Source organism: Pygoscelis adeliae, unplaced genomic scaffold (genome assembly GCF_000699105.1).
Source record: "Pygoscelis adeliae isolate BGI_AS28 unplaced genomic scaffold, ASM69910v1 Scaffold54, whole genome shotgun sequence".
In the NCBI taxonomy this organism is placed as follows: Eukaryota; Metazoa; Chordata; class Aves; order Sphenisciformes; family Spheniscidae; genus Pygoscelis; species Pygoscelis adeliae.
In genome coordinates, this window is record NW_008824982.1 from 5955009 (window position 1) to 5970548 (window position 15540).

The 15540-nt window shown below is 37.9% G+C and overlaps 2 protein-coding genes and 1 long non-coding RNA gene across 3 annotated transcripts in view; 2 read left to right on the plus strand and 1 right to left on the minus strand.

Moving 5' to 3' along the window:
* FAM162B (family with sequence similarity 162, member B) overlaps window positions 1–4262 on the plus strand; it is a 4746-nt gene extending 484 nt beyond the window's left edge. The window contains exons 2-4 of the mRNA XM_009325693.1: window positions 265–376; window positions 3376–3484; window positions 3719–4262. Coding sequence (XP_009323968.1) covers window positions 265–376; window positions 3376–3484; window positions 3719–3817 — 320 coding nt within the window. The 3' untranslated portion in view covers window positions 3818–4262. The remainder of the gene's footprint in view (window positions 1–264; window positions 377–3375; window positions 3485–3718) is intronic.
* Window positions 4263–4838: 576 nt separating this feature from the next.
* On the plus strand, window positions 4839–9153 carry LOC103918357. The gene is made up of 2 exons (XR_663692.1): window positions 4839–4970; window positions 5205–9153. It is a non-coding gene; the product is annotated as an uncharacterized LOC103918357 (long non-coding RNA).
* Window positions 6159–15540, minus strand: part of KPNA5 (karyopherin alpha 5 (importin alpha 6)) — a 19387-nt gene continuing 10005 nt past the window's right edge. Inside the window, exons 10-13 of the mRNA XM_009325661.1 lie at window positions 14709–14834; window positions 13422–13549; window positions 11562–11740; window positions 6159–9823 (exon numbers count right to left, since the gene is read on the minus strand). Of these exons, the coding sequence (XP_009323936.1) occupies window positions 9636–9823; window positions 11562–11740; window positions 13422–13549; window positions 14709–14834 (621 nt within the window). The 3' untranslated portion in view covers window positions 6159–9635. The remainder of the gene's footprint in view (window positions 9824–11561; window positions 11741–13421; window positions 13550–14708; window positions 14835–15540) is intronic.

Below are 15540 nucleotides of genomic sequence, written 5' to 3' on the forward strand. Positions count from 1 at the left end.
AGGCGTTCGCCCGCCGGCTTGGGCACCCGCACCCGCAGGCTGCGGGGAGGTCGAACGAGAGCCGCGGAGACTCTGGTTGCATGCGGGGGCGTTCAAGTGACCGCCGGGAGGTAACTCTGCGTAGCGGAGACATGGAAGTTTAATCCCCGAGTTACTCTTCCAACGAGCAGGACGGGCAGGGGTTTTCCCCTTCCACCGCTGCTACCACCCATCGCTCCCTCTTAGTGCACGGTTTGACGAAGCATTTTTTTCCTAATCTTTAAGCTGAGCAGGCTCACAAGGTGGTTGCAAGTTATAAACCTTCGAAGTTTGACAAAAAGATCCTTCTCTGGACTGGACGTTTCAAGACAGAGGAAGAGATTCCTCCGTGGATCCCGTGAGTGTTCTGTTCGTGTCCAAGGGGAACATGGAGCTTCAGGGAAAGCGGTGGCGTGATCCTGATCTAAAGCTTTTCCGCAGAGTTTGAACCAGTCAGTTCTTCAACACTGAAAACTTGGAAACAAATTAGAGGGCAAAAGAATTTCCTGTCCTGGTTAGAGGTTAAGATAAAAAATGTTCCTTACTGGGGTCCCCAGAGCCTGGGATTAAGAACTGGATCCATCTGAGTAGATAGCTTCGGTTAAATTTACGTACTGGCTTGTTTATTTTGCTTATTCCTAATATGCAATCAGAGAAGGATGTTGTTGGTAAACAATATTTTCTGTTTATAGCTCCTGTAAACAGTTCTAAGGGAGCTGACTGTCGCTGAATGATTACATCCAACAAATTATGATTTATTACAGAATTTGAGGAAAAATAGAGAAAGAGGTTATGAGAGAAACATCCCCCAGCAAGGAAAACCAAGTACTTTACGTAGGCTTCGCCTCCCGTTCTTGTTGCCCCTCTGGACTAGATGGCCTTTGAAGGTCCCTTCCCACCCAAACCACGCTGATTCTGTGGTTCTCTGACTCGCTGAAAGTTAGCGTCCCCCAAGGGAGTCAGTCACTGAACACATGAAACCCCTCTAACGCCAACTGCTGCCTTTTTCTTAGGATGTTCGATAGCGTGTTAGACGTCTCTCTCCAGGACACTACTTTTTATCATCGCAGTCTGTCCCTGTCTTGGGTGGTACGTTGAGTGTAAGCAGTGTGCAAGAGCTGTGTCAAGCTACAGGTACATCCTCTGCCTGTTCCTGTTGGTTCCTGACAGTTTCACTGATGTTTCCTGAGCCGGACAGTGGCTTTCCATTGTCCCACCTCTCTTGCGCTGTGTTAGTCCCACCATCTTCCCCTAGACAAAGGTTCAGACAGGTCTCAGAAGCTCTAAAAGCTATTCAAGTCATCGGGCGGTGTTTATAAAGACACACACGTTTGCCAGTCCGTACACATACGTGCACACAGATTGCTCGTTTCTGTGCAGTGGTTGGCCTGCCAAGCACGTGTCACCACTTCGTGCCTTCTGGGAGAGCAAAGTCTTTTTAGAACTGTAAGATCATAAATAGTAATATACTAAAAGAAGTTAATTGTGAGACATTGAAGCTGAATTGTGTCACTGCTTTAACCATTAAAAAAATAAAAGAATTGCAAAACACTGTTACCTGTGAACATAATCTAGCTGCTGAAGATAGTTTCTACTAAGGGTCAAAGCTGCAGTCCTTTATTCAAGGTTGGTTGTTGTTTTACAAAACAGCTGTTACTGACTTCAGCAGAGGTCTAACCAGAGTCTTGATGGAGAATTGAGTAGCAAAGGCCCTAATGTGCAATTAGAGGAGGACATAATCAGGTCTGTTTTTCTTAAAGCAGAGGCAGAAAGCAGGGAGAAAGTGAAAATCTGCTTCAGAAGAGTTTCAATTAGCGCATTGTGAAATATGATTAGGCTAATAAGCCAGACTAATAACACTTAGGGTTTTGCTTTTGTTGCTACAAATGGATTAGTGGATTAATGATTTTATGTGCTAGTCTGATGGTGCGGTTTGTTTTAAAGATGATGGGTACAAAACAAAAGCAGTTACTTAGAACTGCAGGCGTCGTCAGCCATCTGCGAGACACGAGGCATGTACCACATGAGCTCGCGTGCGCGTCGGCAGGGAAGGGGGCAGCATGGCACAGCCGCTCCTCAGACTTGCCCTCTTCTGTTGCGTTAAAGCCTTCGAGGGAAGCACGGCAGCCCTCGGCCTTGGCACGCGCTTCCACGGGCAGAACTTCCACTATAAAAACTCTAGCTCCGCCCCGCCCCACCACTCATCCTCTTTAAAGTAAAGCTAGAGGTGTTTTGGGGGGAAGAGATTGTTACGAGATCTTTACTCACAACATAAAAGCAATTCTTTATGCAACTATCCTTTTTACATACATATGTATAAAACCATAACTATACATTATGCGCTTTTGTATTTTCTATCTTACAAATATATATCTTTATATAAAGTGTTCCCATGTGTTTTATGAAAGGAAAATAGTGCACAGCCAGCATTATAATGAACATCTTAAAATCCGTACTCCCAAGTGTAATGTCTGACTCAGAATAAGACTTAGCTGAAAGTTTTGAGGCAATTTCAGCGATAGGGAGATTTCCTGTGCCGCTGGTTCTCAGGGGTATGCAGCCTGCTGACAACGCAGGAGGGTGGAAACGGGAGCTGTACCAGCGCAGCTTGCTGGGCCATACAGTGCCTCTCCTGCAGCAGCTACCGCCAAACACAGGGCAGTAGTTTTCATTACTTTTGCCTTTGATGACCAGCAGAAATAACCACGTAGATTGTTCTTGTTCAGGTGCGCGTTCCTGTAATGGTGAGAGGACTGACATCAGCTGCCCACTTTAAATAAAGCCGCTGCTTTTCTAAAGAACTAAACTCTAACTCGCAGCAGTACAAACTCTGTTGTAATCACCTACCCAAGTGTGTAAAGTCCCTAGCCTACAGTATACAGGACGCCATCTAAACAGGTTAGATACGACAGCAATTAATTGCTAAAGTTAATTTTGAATAAAAGGAACTTGTTTTCACCACACCTGGTTGACACCGCAGATACTTCTCCATCTGTTTAAAATAGATAAAACCCTTAATTTTCACTATGTTTAAATAGAGCTTAAGGTATGATTTCTGGTGTATTTACCCCAAGTACTTAAATGCAAATATTTATGGCACGAGCGTTTTTTTTCAGCTTAAAAAAAAAAAAAAATCCCTTTAAATCCATTAAATGTGGCTTTTCCGCTGGAAATGGATTAGGGTCAGAAAATGCACAGTTCTTGGGTGGTACATAACCAGACATAACAGGCCGAAGATGCTTGTTTTAGAAGCGAACGCTATTTTTATTTTTCAGTGGTGATGTTATGTCTGCAATGCTTTGAAGACGAGAGACTTCCCAGTTTTGTAATGATTGAATTCAATAACTTTAATTGCAGGCCAGAGATGCTAGACAGGGCAAGAAACAAAGCTCGAGTTAAAGCTTGTTACATCATGATTGGACTCTCAATTGTTGCCTGTTTTGCAGTGATTGCCTCAGCTAAAAAGGTGAGTGCAGCGCTAGCTAGCCATCACGTAGCATACTTAAAAACGATGGCGTTCTGTGAAAAGTAGACCAACGAACAGCTGCAGCTTACAGCTACCCTAGTTGCAGCTAACCTATGTTCCGGTCACCCCTGACGTGTAAGCAGTTGCTGGCTGCTCCCGAGGTCGGGAAGCTTTCCCCGAGGTGCGCCGTGACTCCTACTGCGCTGCTCTGAAGTAGGCGTTTTACTTCCACAGGCTGCTGCTCGTCACGAGTCCTTGACCAGCTGGAACCTGGCAAAGAAGGCCAAGTGGCGGAAAGAGGCCGCGCTGGCAGCGGAGTCGAAGACAAAGTAACCTCGTGTGAAGTGCCAAAAGTCCTTGTAGGAGCAAAATTAACTGTTGCTGAGCGATTAGCGAATTTCACCAATAAATGGAAAACTGTAGTATTGCACACGCTGGAGCCAACAAGGGTAGTTACAGGATCACAAAAAAGAAATGGAGGGTCTCTTTTATTAGAGAGATACTCGGTGCACTTGTTGCAAATTATTAAAATTAGAATGTTTTGCACATGATTAAAAGCAGTAATTAATTTCAAAGGAGATGAGGTAGTTTCCTAAGAATGTCAGGTATGGGGGGAGCCAAGTTTCCACAATCTGTCTTGAAAACTTTCTTTTTGGGCTTATCTTGAGCCGTTACACAGGTAAGAGTTCCATACAGAAAAACCAGCTGTGTTTTTCAACGAAAGGCTGAATGCAGCAAAGCCCAAGCAGTAGTGAAGTGAAGGTACGAAAACCGCAAAAATAAGGCCCCACTTTAAATAAAGCCGCTGCTTTTCTAAAGAACTAAACTCTAACTCGCAGCAGTACAAACTCTGTTGTAATCACCTACCCAAGTGTGTAAAGTCCCTAGCCTACAGTATACAGGACGCCATCTAAACAGGTTAGATACGACAGCAATTAATTGCTAAAGTTAATTTTGAATAAAAGGAACTTGTTTTCACCACACCTGGTTGACACCGCAGATACTTCTCCATCTGTTTAAAATAGATAAACCCCTTAATTTTCACTATGTTTAAATAGAGCTTAAGGTATGATTTCTGGTGTATTTACCCCAAGTACTTAAATGCAAATATTTATGGCACGAGCGTTTTTTTTCAGCTTAAAAAAAAAAAAAAATCCCTTTAAATCCATTAAATGTGGCTTTTCCGCTGGAAATGGATTAGGGTCAGAAAATGCACAGTTCTTGGGTGGTACATAACCAGACATAACAGGCCGAAGATGCTTGTTTTAGAAGCGAACGCTATTTTTATTTTTCAGTGGTGATGTTATGTCTGCAATGCTTTGAAGACGAGAGACTTCCCAGTTTTGTAATGATTGAATTCAATAACTTTAATTGCAGGCCAGAGATGCTAGACAGGGCAAGAAACAAAGCTCGAGTTAAAGCTTGTTACATCATGATTGGACTCTCAATTGTTGCCTGTTTTGCAGTGATTGCCTCAGCTAAAAAGGTGAGTGCAGCGCTAGCTAGCCATCACGTAGCATACTTAAAAACGATGGCGTTCTGTGAAAAGTAGACCAACGAACAGCTGCAGCTTACAGCTACCCTAGTTGCAGCTAACCTATGTTCCGGTCACCCCTGACGTGTAAGCAGTTGCTGGCTGCTCCCGAGGTCGGGAAGCTTTCCCCGAGGTGCGCCGTGACTCCTACTGCGCTGCTCTGAAGTAGGCGTTTTACTTCCACAGGCTGCTGCTCGTCACGAGTCCTTGACCAGCTGGAACCTGGCAAAGAAGGCCAAGTGGCGGAAAGAGGCCGCGCTGGCAGCGGAGTCGAAGACAAAGTAACCTCGTGTGAAGTGCCAAAAGTCCTTGTAGGAGCAAAATTAACTGTTGCTGAGCGATTAGCGAATTTCACCAATAAATGGAAAACTGTAGTATTGCACACGCTGGAGCCAACAAGGGTAGTTACAGGATCACAAAAAAGAAATGGAGGGTCTCTTTTATTAGAGAGATACTCGGTGCACTTGTTGCAAATTATTAAAATTAGAATGTTTTGCACATGATTAAAAGCAGTAATTAATTTCAAAGGAGATGAGGTAGTTTCCTAAGAATGTCAGGTATGGGGGGAGCCAAGTTTCCACAATCTGTCTTGAAAACTTTCTTTTTGGGCTTATCTTGAGCCGTTACACAGGTAAGAGTTCCATACAGAAAAACCAGCTGTGTTTTTCAACGAAAGGCTGAATGCAGCAAAGCCCAAGCAGTAGTGAAGTGAAGGTACGAAAACCGCAAAAATAAGGCAGCTTATGCAATTCACTCTTGCAATTCTAAATAAAGAACAAACTGTAATCAGCCAGAATGTTACAAGTCTTACACACCGAGAAAAGAAGGTTTGGAAACGCGAGGGGAGGGGAAGGGGCCCGGTAATTCCACCAATTCTCCAGTCCTTACAAACTTCATGGGAATTCCCAAAGAAGCGGTCGGTTCTGCAGGCAGAGACAGGACTGTGATTACCGTCCAAGTGTATGTTTGGTTAGATGTTTACAAAACGAGTTTTCTGTCTGGTGACAGCGCCTAGTTTTACAGTGCACCCATCAGCCAGTTTGAGTTCGTCTGCCTCAATGCTGTATTCAAAATGGCATTTGTGTTCTCTAGTTTAAGAAGCCACACTTACCGAAACACTAAATAAATACAATAAACGTCTGTAAAATAGGTTTTATTGGTTTCTGTACGGTATTTGGAGATTTAACATTCCATAATATTGCATACTACTCATATGTGTTTGTTACAGTAACGGGCCTTTGGCCTGGATTTAAAGATGCACTATTACTATCTGAAGTTAGTGTAGGTGTTTTAGTTTCCACACATTATATGGAGATATTGTGCCATAAGTAACTGAAATTTCTCATTCCAGATTTCAGTGAACTCTTGAGGTCACCGTTAAACTTCACGGATCAATCGGCAGACCTACTACAAAAATCCTCAGTTGCACAATTTTATAAATTTAAACCAACTGAGAATTAACTGTGGAGGAAAGACAATAGTGCATCTTTTTTTTTTTTTTTTTTTTAAAGACAGACCCGACAGTAAATATTTTCCAGTTGCAAACTTGTTCTACAGCTAACTTATTTCTGTGCCAACATTATTACTATTTTCTGATTGCTGCTAGCAACAGTGTTTAAAGCAAATACTAGAAAATTAAAAAGCTGTATCAACCAGTCCTCAGACAAAAGTGCAACGATGAAAAAATTAGATACGACTCAGTGTATCGAGTAGGGAACGAAGAAAAATAATCTTATGCTTTGCATAGTTGCATAGATTAGCTAGTTAGTATTCACATTTAAGCAGAACAAATGGTACCCTTTTAATTAAAACCAAAATGACAAAAAAAACTAAAACCCTGTATTTTTAAACAGACTTTGTAACTGATGGGGCACTTCAGATTCCATATAAAACACCGAACTTAAAGAGATTTTCTTCTCTCAGTTGTTTTTTTGTTTTTCCTCCACACTTGTTTCGTCTGTTTAGGGAACATCATCATATTCACGCCCCTACCTGCAAATGACCCCACCAGAGTGGACCTTAAGTCACCATCTCCGGTTTTATATTGTTCATTTATGTGCTTTTAACAAAGTGTGATGTAAACCCAGCGATAAAATAGGAGAGGCCATCCTGTACATTTATCCTTTAAAGAAGAATTGTCATTATTATTTTTTAACAATCTTAGGGTAAACCAAATGTTGACTTTAAGTAACGATTTTCATTAGTCAAAGTCCGTCAATTTTAGTTCCCTTTTAAACCGTTACATTTAAATGTATGAGGCATGAAATATAGTTTATCTAAATGCGTAAAGTGCACATATACAGAATAATATATCCACAAAACTGAAGACATTCTTTCAAAACAAATATAATACTTTAAATGTCCCCTCTTTTCCTCATTTTCAAGTCTTTTGATCAATATTTTTATAGTTCAGATTTGGTTTAAATTAGAGAGGCTTATAAATGCAGTTTTCCCAGGGTTTTCCAAATAAAAAGCAGGCACAGCTGGTTATGTTATCAAAACAAGGTTGTTAGAAACAATGGAATACCCTGTTACCTGAATAATTTTCTTACACCAGAAGAACACTGAAATTCAGCATTTACTAGATTTCCATGATTGTTACCCTGTACTTTGAACAGATGGGGCGGGGGGGGGAGGAAGGTCAGCATATGAAAACCTGAAACTATGAGAGTGAAAAGGGCACAAATACAATCATCTAACATTATATGAAAATTTGGCAGCTGTACTCAGTATTACCACACTATTCAAAACTGTTGTATGCTGTACAAATCTAGGTTTAAAGTGTCATTTGCTAAAATATCTTATTATTCAGAGCTCATAAAGTAACAGCACTCCTATATACACTCCTTACACTTCTATCTTCCACTAAAAAGACTTCAAAAAGAGGTTTCTTCCCTCCCAGTTACATCTTAGTCAAAACTGACCGTTAATCTTAGAAAATCCACTTCAAGTCCCACATTCAATTACAATACAGTATATATTGCTGTAACATCAAAGTGAAACATCTTAGAATCTTAAACTTGCATGTAAAAAAAATTCTAAATATAAAATGGTACTGTAAATGATACCACCTTTAACCTGTATTTTTCAGTGCATTAAAATATTGTTTAGTGACAAGCACAGTGCCATGGGGCAAGTAATTTGAAGTTTAAATTGCAGCTTTTTATGAAGCATGAAATGCTCTCATATGTCAAGGATTTCACTTAATCCAGGAGTTTGATATTAATACATTAATTACAGGTAATAAAAAATAATACTTCAGAGTTAACCCAAAGTATTAATTTCTCCAAATGAGATATACTACTAATACACCAGAAACACTACTTATACGCAAGTCAAAGCAGAGTATACATTTTTCTGTATTCAAAATTGTTAATGCAAATATTAGAATTCTATTTCTTTTAGTGTTTAACAGCAAACACTGTGTATTGTAGAGCCTAAATATTTAGATGACAGTAACTTCTAGTTAGTTTTGGTGTCCACATACTTAATGCTATTTACAGTACAACAAACTTTTTCTTCAACTGGAAAGGAGCGATTTACTATTCATTCTTCACTGCAGTATTTCTATCGTCTTACCAAAAGAAAACCAAGTTAGTTAACTTAAAGAACAATTCAAGTGGCGGCAGCTTATTTGGTCAAAAAAATAACATCTACTATCTAAACTTTTAAGAAGCTACTGTACTAGAAAGGCAAACATTGCAATGTTTCTCAAACTGAAGTGGTGTTACCACATTTTGACAGGAGACGGCTGTAAACCATCTGCTTGGCGACTTCTGCAAATCACCATCTCTGTCATTCATAATCGCAGCATTCTTCTGGTAACTACAGCAGCTGCTTCCACTGCAAAGTACTGTACTTGTGGCTGACTTTTAACGCCATTTAGCAGCCTTCATTACAGAGCCAACATCAAATGACCAGCAAGCTCTCTGCTGATTCCAATTTGAAAACCTCTGAAACAGTCCTCTTCCCACATAATTCAGAAAAAGCTTTTTCATATATTCAATATTATATTAGGTAATTAGCATTATATATGTATATCTATTAAATACATTTTATAAATAAATTCCAACAGTGTGTTGTAAAGTAATGCATAAAAGTTTCACAATTTAAATAAATATTTTTCACATTCCAATTCAGCTTCTTACAAGCTTGTCTTTATTTCATGCCTTTAGTTCCGAAGCAACGTTTTTGCTTCAATACAAGAGGTAGATTGATAGAGACTGGGCAAGTCAAGCCTACTGCCAAAAATGCAACTGTCAGTAACTGTATTGCTGATATGCAGTTTGAGACTACATGAAAAATTCAGAACCACTACCTAAAAATCCTACCAAGTCTTAGCTTAACAGTTCTTGTTAAATCACATTTAATGCTTTACTTTAGACATGATTACTCACAGTTGTTTTCTGTACACAAGAGATAATGAAAAACACAAATACAAAACAAAGAACAGTTGTATCTAACACAATATATAAAAGTGCATGAGCTGCTTCATCTATTTCTGCAAAACATATTCAACTTTTCCTCTAACTTTGGCCATAAAGGAAAGACCTCTGGGGGGGAAAAAACAAAACCCTACAAGTGTTTACATGTTATGCTTGTCTTCGCTTCAATAGTTTACAGCTGAAACCCCTCCATTGGAGCCTCCTGCTGTTGAAACACAAACTGCTGCTGACTTTCATCCACCTGAGGTGCAATACTGGAGTCCTCTTCTTCGACACCAAAGTAATGTTCTATGAGTTCAAAAGCCTTTTGGTATATCTCTTGGTTTTCATGCCTCTGAAGAAACTCAATTTTATCAAGTCCTAAATTCAAAACAGAACATTTTCAAAATCTAGTTGCTTAAATTAATGATGAATTCAAAAGGAAACAGCTTATAATATAGCTTATAGTATAGTGGTACTTCTTAGATTAAAAAAATGCAATCCCAAATCATCAATTCATTCGGTATCATCGATTCTTAATTTCCTAACCCCATGTATTTCTAGTCTTCATTTTCTGCAGCATTTTCAGCTGTCCAAACTAATTTTAAAACAATGCTAAGAGAGTATCAATTAAACTAAAGAGGCGGAGGAGGAGGCTGTAGTATCTACAAAGAAATATGCCATGCCTACAAAGAAAGTGAATCTGTGTAGAATTAGGATAGCATAAAACTGTTTGCTGTAGCAATTTCCAATATCCCCATTTCTTTTCTTTTACTCTTTCAGTCTTCCCCAACTCTAAATTCGATCCCCTATTACGGAGTCGTCACTGGGCACAGTCTGGCATCTTTTTTCAAATTTAATTTTAAGATTTTAAGATACTATCTTTCCAAAGGCTTATCATTTGCCAGCTAGAGGACATAACCTCTCGTCTGCTGGCAGAGTGCTTGGCGGTCAGTTAAGTTTATTGAAAACTCCTTTTTAGCTATTTAAGATAATTCATTTTTCACTTCAGCTGGATTAGGAAAAGCTCATACGAACCCTTCTGGTGACTACAGAGGCCAAAGCAATGAGGGTGACGTAATTAGCTGCTTCCCCTACTTGAACTTATACTCTACAGCTTCAGCAGCCCATGCTTAACTGGTAAAGGAAAAAAAAGAACCTAGACATATTCAATAGCTGAAATCATGAACAGACTCAAAATCTGGAACAGAATAAATTCCATTAAAGTATTCAGTAGTTATTCCTCTTACATGTTAGATTGCAAAGTAAGTTCTCCAAGTATGCGCTTGATTTTAGAAATGGAACTCTGTAACAGGGAATTCAGATTTAAAGACTGCTTTACAGAAAAGTTATTACCATCTAATCAGATACAATGTGGTCAACTAGGATTGTTATTAGCAGTTTCTGAAACACAAGTGTCTGCCAATTTTGTTTCGTCAGAGCTACAAAAAGATAACCCTCCATAAATAATGCCAGATTCATTGTAAGCCAGGTTTAACATTAATTTTGTTAAATCAAAAGCATCTAGTAATGAAATTCCACAAATGTCATTTTAGTTTTGATACTCTGCCTTTGAAGTGTGGTTTAATTCAACAACTCTTAAAGAAGAAAAAGAACAAAATACTTTCCCAAATTAAGTACAAACTTATTTTTGTGATCTGAAATTGATTTTGCTATTACTGATATTGACTATGCTAAAAAGTGATCCGACTGTGGGAATAAGTAAAACAAACTCTGATCTCGCATCCCTGTTGGTAATGAAACTGTACCAGACAGGACTATATATTAAAGTAATAAAACTATACTTAGGATTGGCTGATAAACTTATGCAAACCATGGCTCCAATAGACTAGGACACCTGTGTGTTAAATATTTCTGAGAATGTTTCTCTAGAGGCACATTTCATAAACTGACCAGACAAACATCCACAGGTTTTCTGCATTTAACCACTTTTCCCATCATGTTACATTACTTAATTTACGATGCTTTCATGTTCACTTATGCTTGAAGTAAAAATTCTAATATTAAACTTACCTACAAATGGTTCACAAAGGTTTTGTTTTTACAGCCAGAAATAAGGAAATTCAGGTATGTAGTTTTACAAGAAGTAATTTCTTACCATATGCTTCCTCTATAAGGGCACAATAAGGATTAATGCCCATTCCATTTTGCTTAGACTCTTGTTCTCCAAGACGCAGAATGTTTTCAAGTCCATTTAAAGCCACCTGTACTATTTTTGAATCCATCACAGTCAGGAGGTCACACAGAGGCTTGGTACAACCTAGTGCTACCAAATACCTTTATAACAGCAGAAAAACAGAGGGGGATGGGGGGAAAAAGGAGGACTGATAATCCAGCACATTTATTCTGACATGCCTGGCTATCGCTATTGGTCCTTAGTTTTGCTAAAAGTGGCTAAAACAAAAGATTTCTAAAACACAACACAAAGATAATCTCAGTCTGAAACTGAATAAATATTCTAATTTATCCTAATGAGAAAATTCAATGTGCATATTCCTAACTACAGTTTGGAATTTGTAGGCTTTTCAACTCCTTTTCGTTTATGATCTTCAGGTGGGTTTAACTGAATAGAAGGGAAAAAGTTTGTTTCAGCAGTAAGTTATTTTCTCAGGCATTTTAAATTTTGTAGTGGCAAAAACATCAAATAAACACGTTAGAGACAGATAACAACATTGGACACTGCTCTGTACTAACGTAGTCCACACTAGCAGCCCATTAAGATATTAGCATTACCTACTGTAAAAGGAAGGACATAACTGTAAATACAAAAAAGATATCGGGATTCTGAGTATCCTATTGCTTTTTCCAATTTTGCACAAAATTGTGTAGGAACTTTGGAAGTCAGAACCTGTGTCCTTGTTTCTAGTGTGCAAGTAAAATGAAGACAGTAACGTTTGCCGGCATCAAAACGTTGCTTAAATATAGTTTATTTAGTGGTTTTAAATTATCCTGCAGTCAGACAGTAGTACCTTGAGAACGTTAAAAGAGCTAAAATTTCACAACACGGATAATATCTGTATTTTGTGACGAGAAGCTACTTTTATGGTATTACATGCACATTTACTATTTGAAGATCCTCAATTAAAATTTACTTAAAATATGCTGAATTTTAAGATGTTATGTTATGCAAGCAATCAAAATAATAGCAAAAACACACCAACAAACTTTCCTTACCTCTGAGAACACTTAGTAGTTATAAGAAAGCCAGGATTGTTTACATTTTAAATAAATCAGCATGCACTTATTGCAACAGATCTCCCAAACGTGCTGGAAGAGTTATCACATCACTTTCAGTTCTGCTTCCAAATAGTACACTGTCATTTTTAAATCCATTCATCAACTACTGACTCAAACTGATCGTTATCAGTTATGCTGATAGTATTCAGAGAAACCAGAGAATATTGTATTCTAGTCATTCAAGAAGTCCAATCTTTGCAGCACATAAATAGCTGCTGACAGTAAAATTTTAACCAAACTCAATTCTGAAAAAGGAGTTTAGATATCTGCTTTAAAATAATACTGATAGCAAGTTTAAAATACCTGAAAAAACCACTAAAATTCCTGACGTCTCTCCACAAAGAGATACAATCCCACTGAACCAAGTTTTCTAAAGAACTCCCCCAAATTTTTCCATTTTCAAACACTGAAACTCTTCATTAACTATTCCAATTGCGTTTGACAATATAATATCAACTCTGGAAGAGAACCCTGTGAAAGCTTTAGGTGTAGTATCACTGAAACAAAGCAGTTATCGGTCAATTTGTTATTAAGTCCACTGCATATATTTCACTCATTTTTCTGAGCTTCTACATGTTTAGTCCCTGTGTCGACACAGTTACAAGGAATTAAGGTTGCATTTAGGATTTTGCTCCTATGTTTGTCAGGATTCAATTGCAGAAATAGAAATGCCTTAGAAAAGATACTTAGGCATAGAAAATAGTAACATACACAAACTTACCTAATCTGTTCAGGGGTTCCTCCTGATGTTGCATTAGTTATGGCCCATGCTGCTTCTTTTCTGGTGCGAAATTCAGCTTTTTGAAGAATTTCGATCAATATCGGAAAAATATTTGCATCTATAACAGCCTAAGAGATGAAATTATAATATTTTATAATAATTAATAAAGATTTAGTATACAGAGAAAGAACATTAATACCCTTCACTACAAAAGCCAGTGATACCTGCTGATATCAAAGCAAACAATGTTTTGTTAGAAGGCACCACGCTAACTAGAAACGCTAAACTGAAGTTCGAAACTATTCCAACATTGCACTACGGCAGCCGTGAGAATATCTTCTTTCTTGATTTCTCCATCTCTGGTGGACAGAATACTGCTTACTGGATAGGCCCATTTAAAAATCATATGACATAAGCACTAAACCTGAATTTTTGAACTGGAGATCAAGCCTCAGAAGAAAACTTCACTTTGTCCATTTTATTCAGGTTTGCGGTCTCCACAGAAAGACTATGTCTGTAATTGGAGACTGTACTATAGATTTTAAATTACATTAAGAAGCAACATTTTCATCCCTGACTGAAGCAGAGGGGGGAAAAAAAAATAATCATATTGAAACACGTATTCTGATTCAGAATTCTCATTTTTATCAAACAGAACCTTTTTTCAGGTAACTCCAGACACCTGGAGCAATAGTCGGGATTTAGTAGTTTCCACAAGAATACAACTCAGTATTGATGACATCATGCAGGTCTTTTATCCAAGCAAAACGTTCAACATTTCCAAATAGGTAGAACTGATAAATTAGCACTTTTCACTGGACTAGTTTGTGCAAGATGTTTTGTTTCAACTTTTAAAAAAGAAAAACAGCTTTAAATACTTCAACATGTATATTACAATGCATAACAAAATTAAAGAGAATATACCAGTAGATGATCTGATTTCCCACAGGGAAAAATAACTGTTGATATCAGATCTAAGAGAATATTTTAAGTATCTTTTCATTTGTTTTATAAGCATCAGCCAAATCCCTTTGAGAGAAATGAATCAGTTTCTCTAGTACAAATCATGACAGCTATTTTTAAACTATTATTTTATGAAGTTATTTATGATAATCTTTCAAAATTTAGAAGAAAACATTTAAGTTAGGTAAAATTATGGACAGTTAGGACTAAAACAAATAATGAAGAGTCAATGTTGTATCTACTTATTTCTCCTTGTGAAGGAAAATCAAGTGAACTAGCAAAATGAAAACCAAACCAACCAAGTAACAAATACACAGGCTTTACCTGAATCTGAGCTCTGTTTCCTGCAGTAATATTAGAAACAGTCCAGCACGCTTCTTTTCTAATAGATTCCTTGGGACTACTGAGCAAGTGCAAGAGACAGGGTAATGCAGAGCAGTTTAGAATCACCTAAAATAATTTGAGAATTGAAAATTGGGTTGTACAATATACATATACATATTGGCTTGTGCAATAAACATACATATATAAAAAAGCACTTTACAGATGACTTCAAAAGAACATTTTGCAACATATTTATATTATACAAAGTATCATAGATAACATCCTGCAAAATTAAAGTGTTCAATGCTGTAGTGTGTGAATAGATGATCCAGCAATTTGAAAGAATCTGCCCTCAGTTAAGTTCAGACCAGAAGACTGACAACAGCAAGACTAAATAAGGCTGCTTAAGGCTAGAATATGAATAACTGAGAAGTGTAAATCTAATTGGTATAGTTATTTGTTCATTTGTTTTTTGAGAGACAGATGTTTTCTATTTAATACCTTCGCAAAATCCTCTCCTATAGAGCTCACAACAAATTATGTAATAACTTATTTCCTTATTTTCCCTTTACACTAGTTCAGGACAAATCAAGTATGACTGTTGCTTACAAGTGACTGCATTTGAAGACTTAAAAAAGGGAACGATAATAAAAAATTGAACGCCCACTAAGGAGAAGAAAGGGGGGGGGGAAGTTACTTTTATCGTGAATGGGAAGCAACAGTCGAAAGTACCATACAGGAATGAAGCAATCCACTACATACAGTGCTCTAAGAACATGTTCATTCTTGCAGTAATTTCATGTTTAAAATAGCAGCCTAAAATTTCAAATGA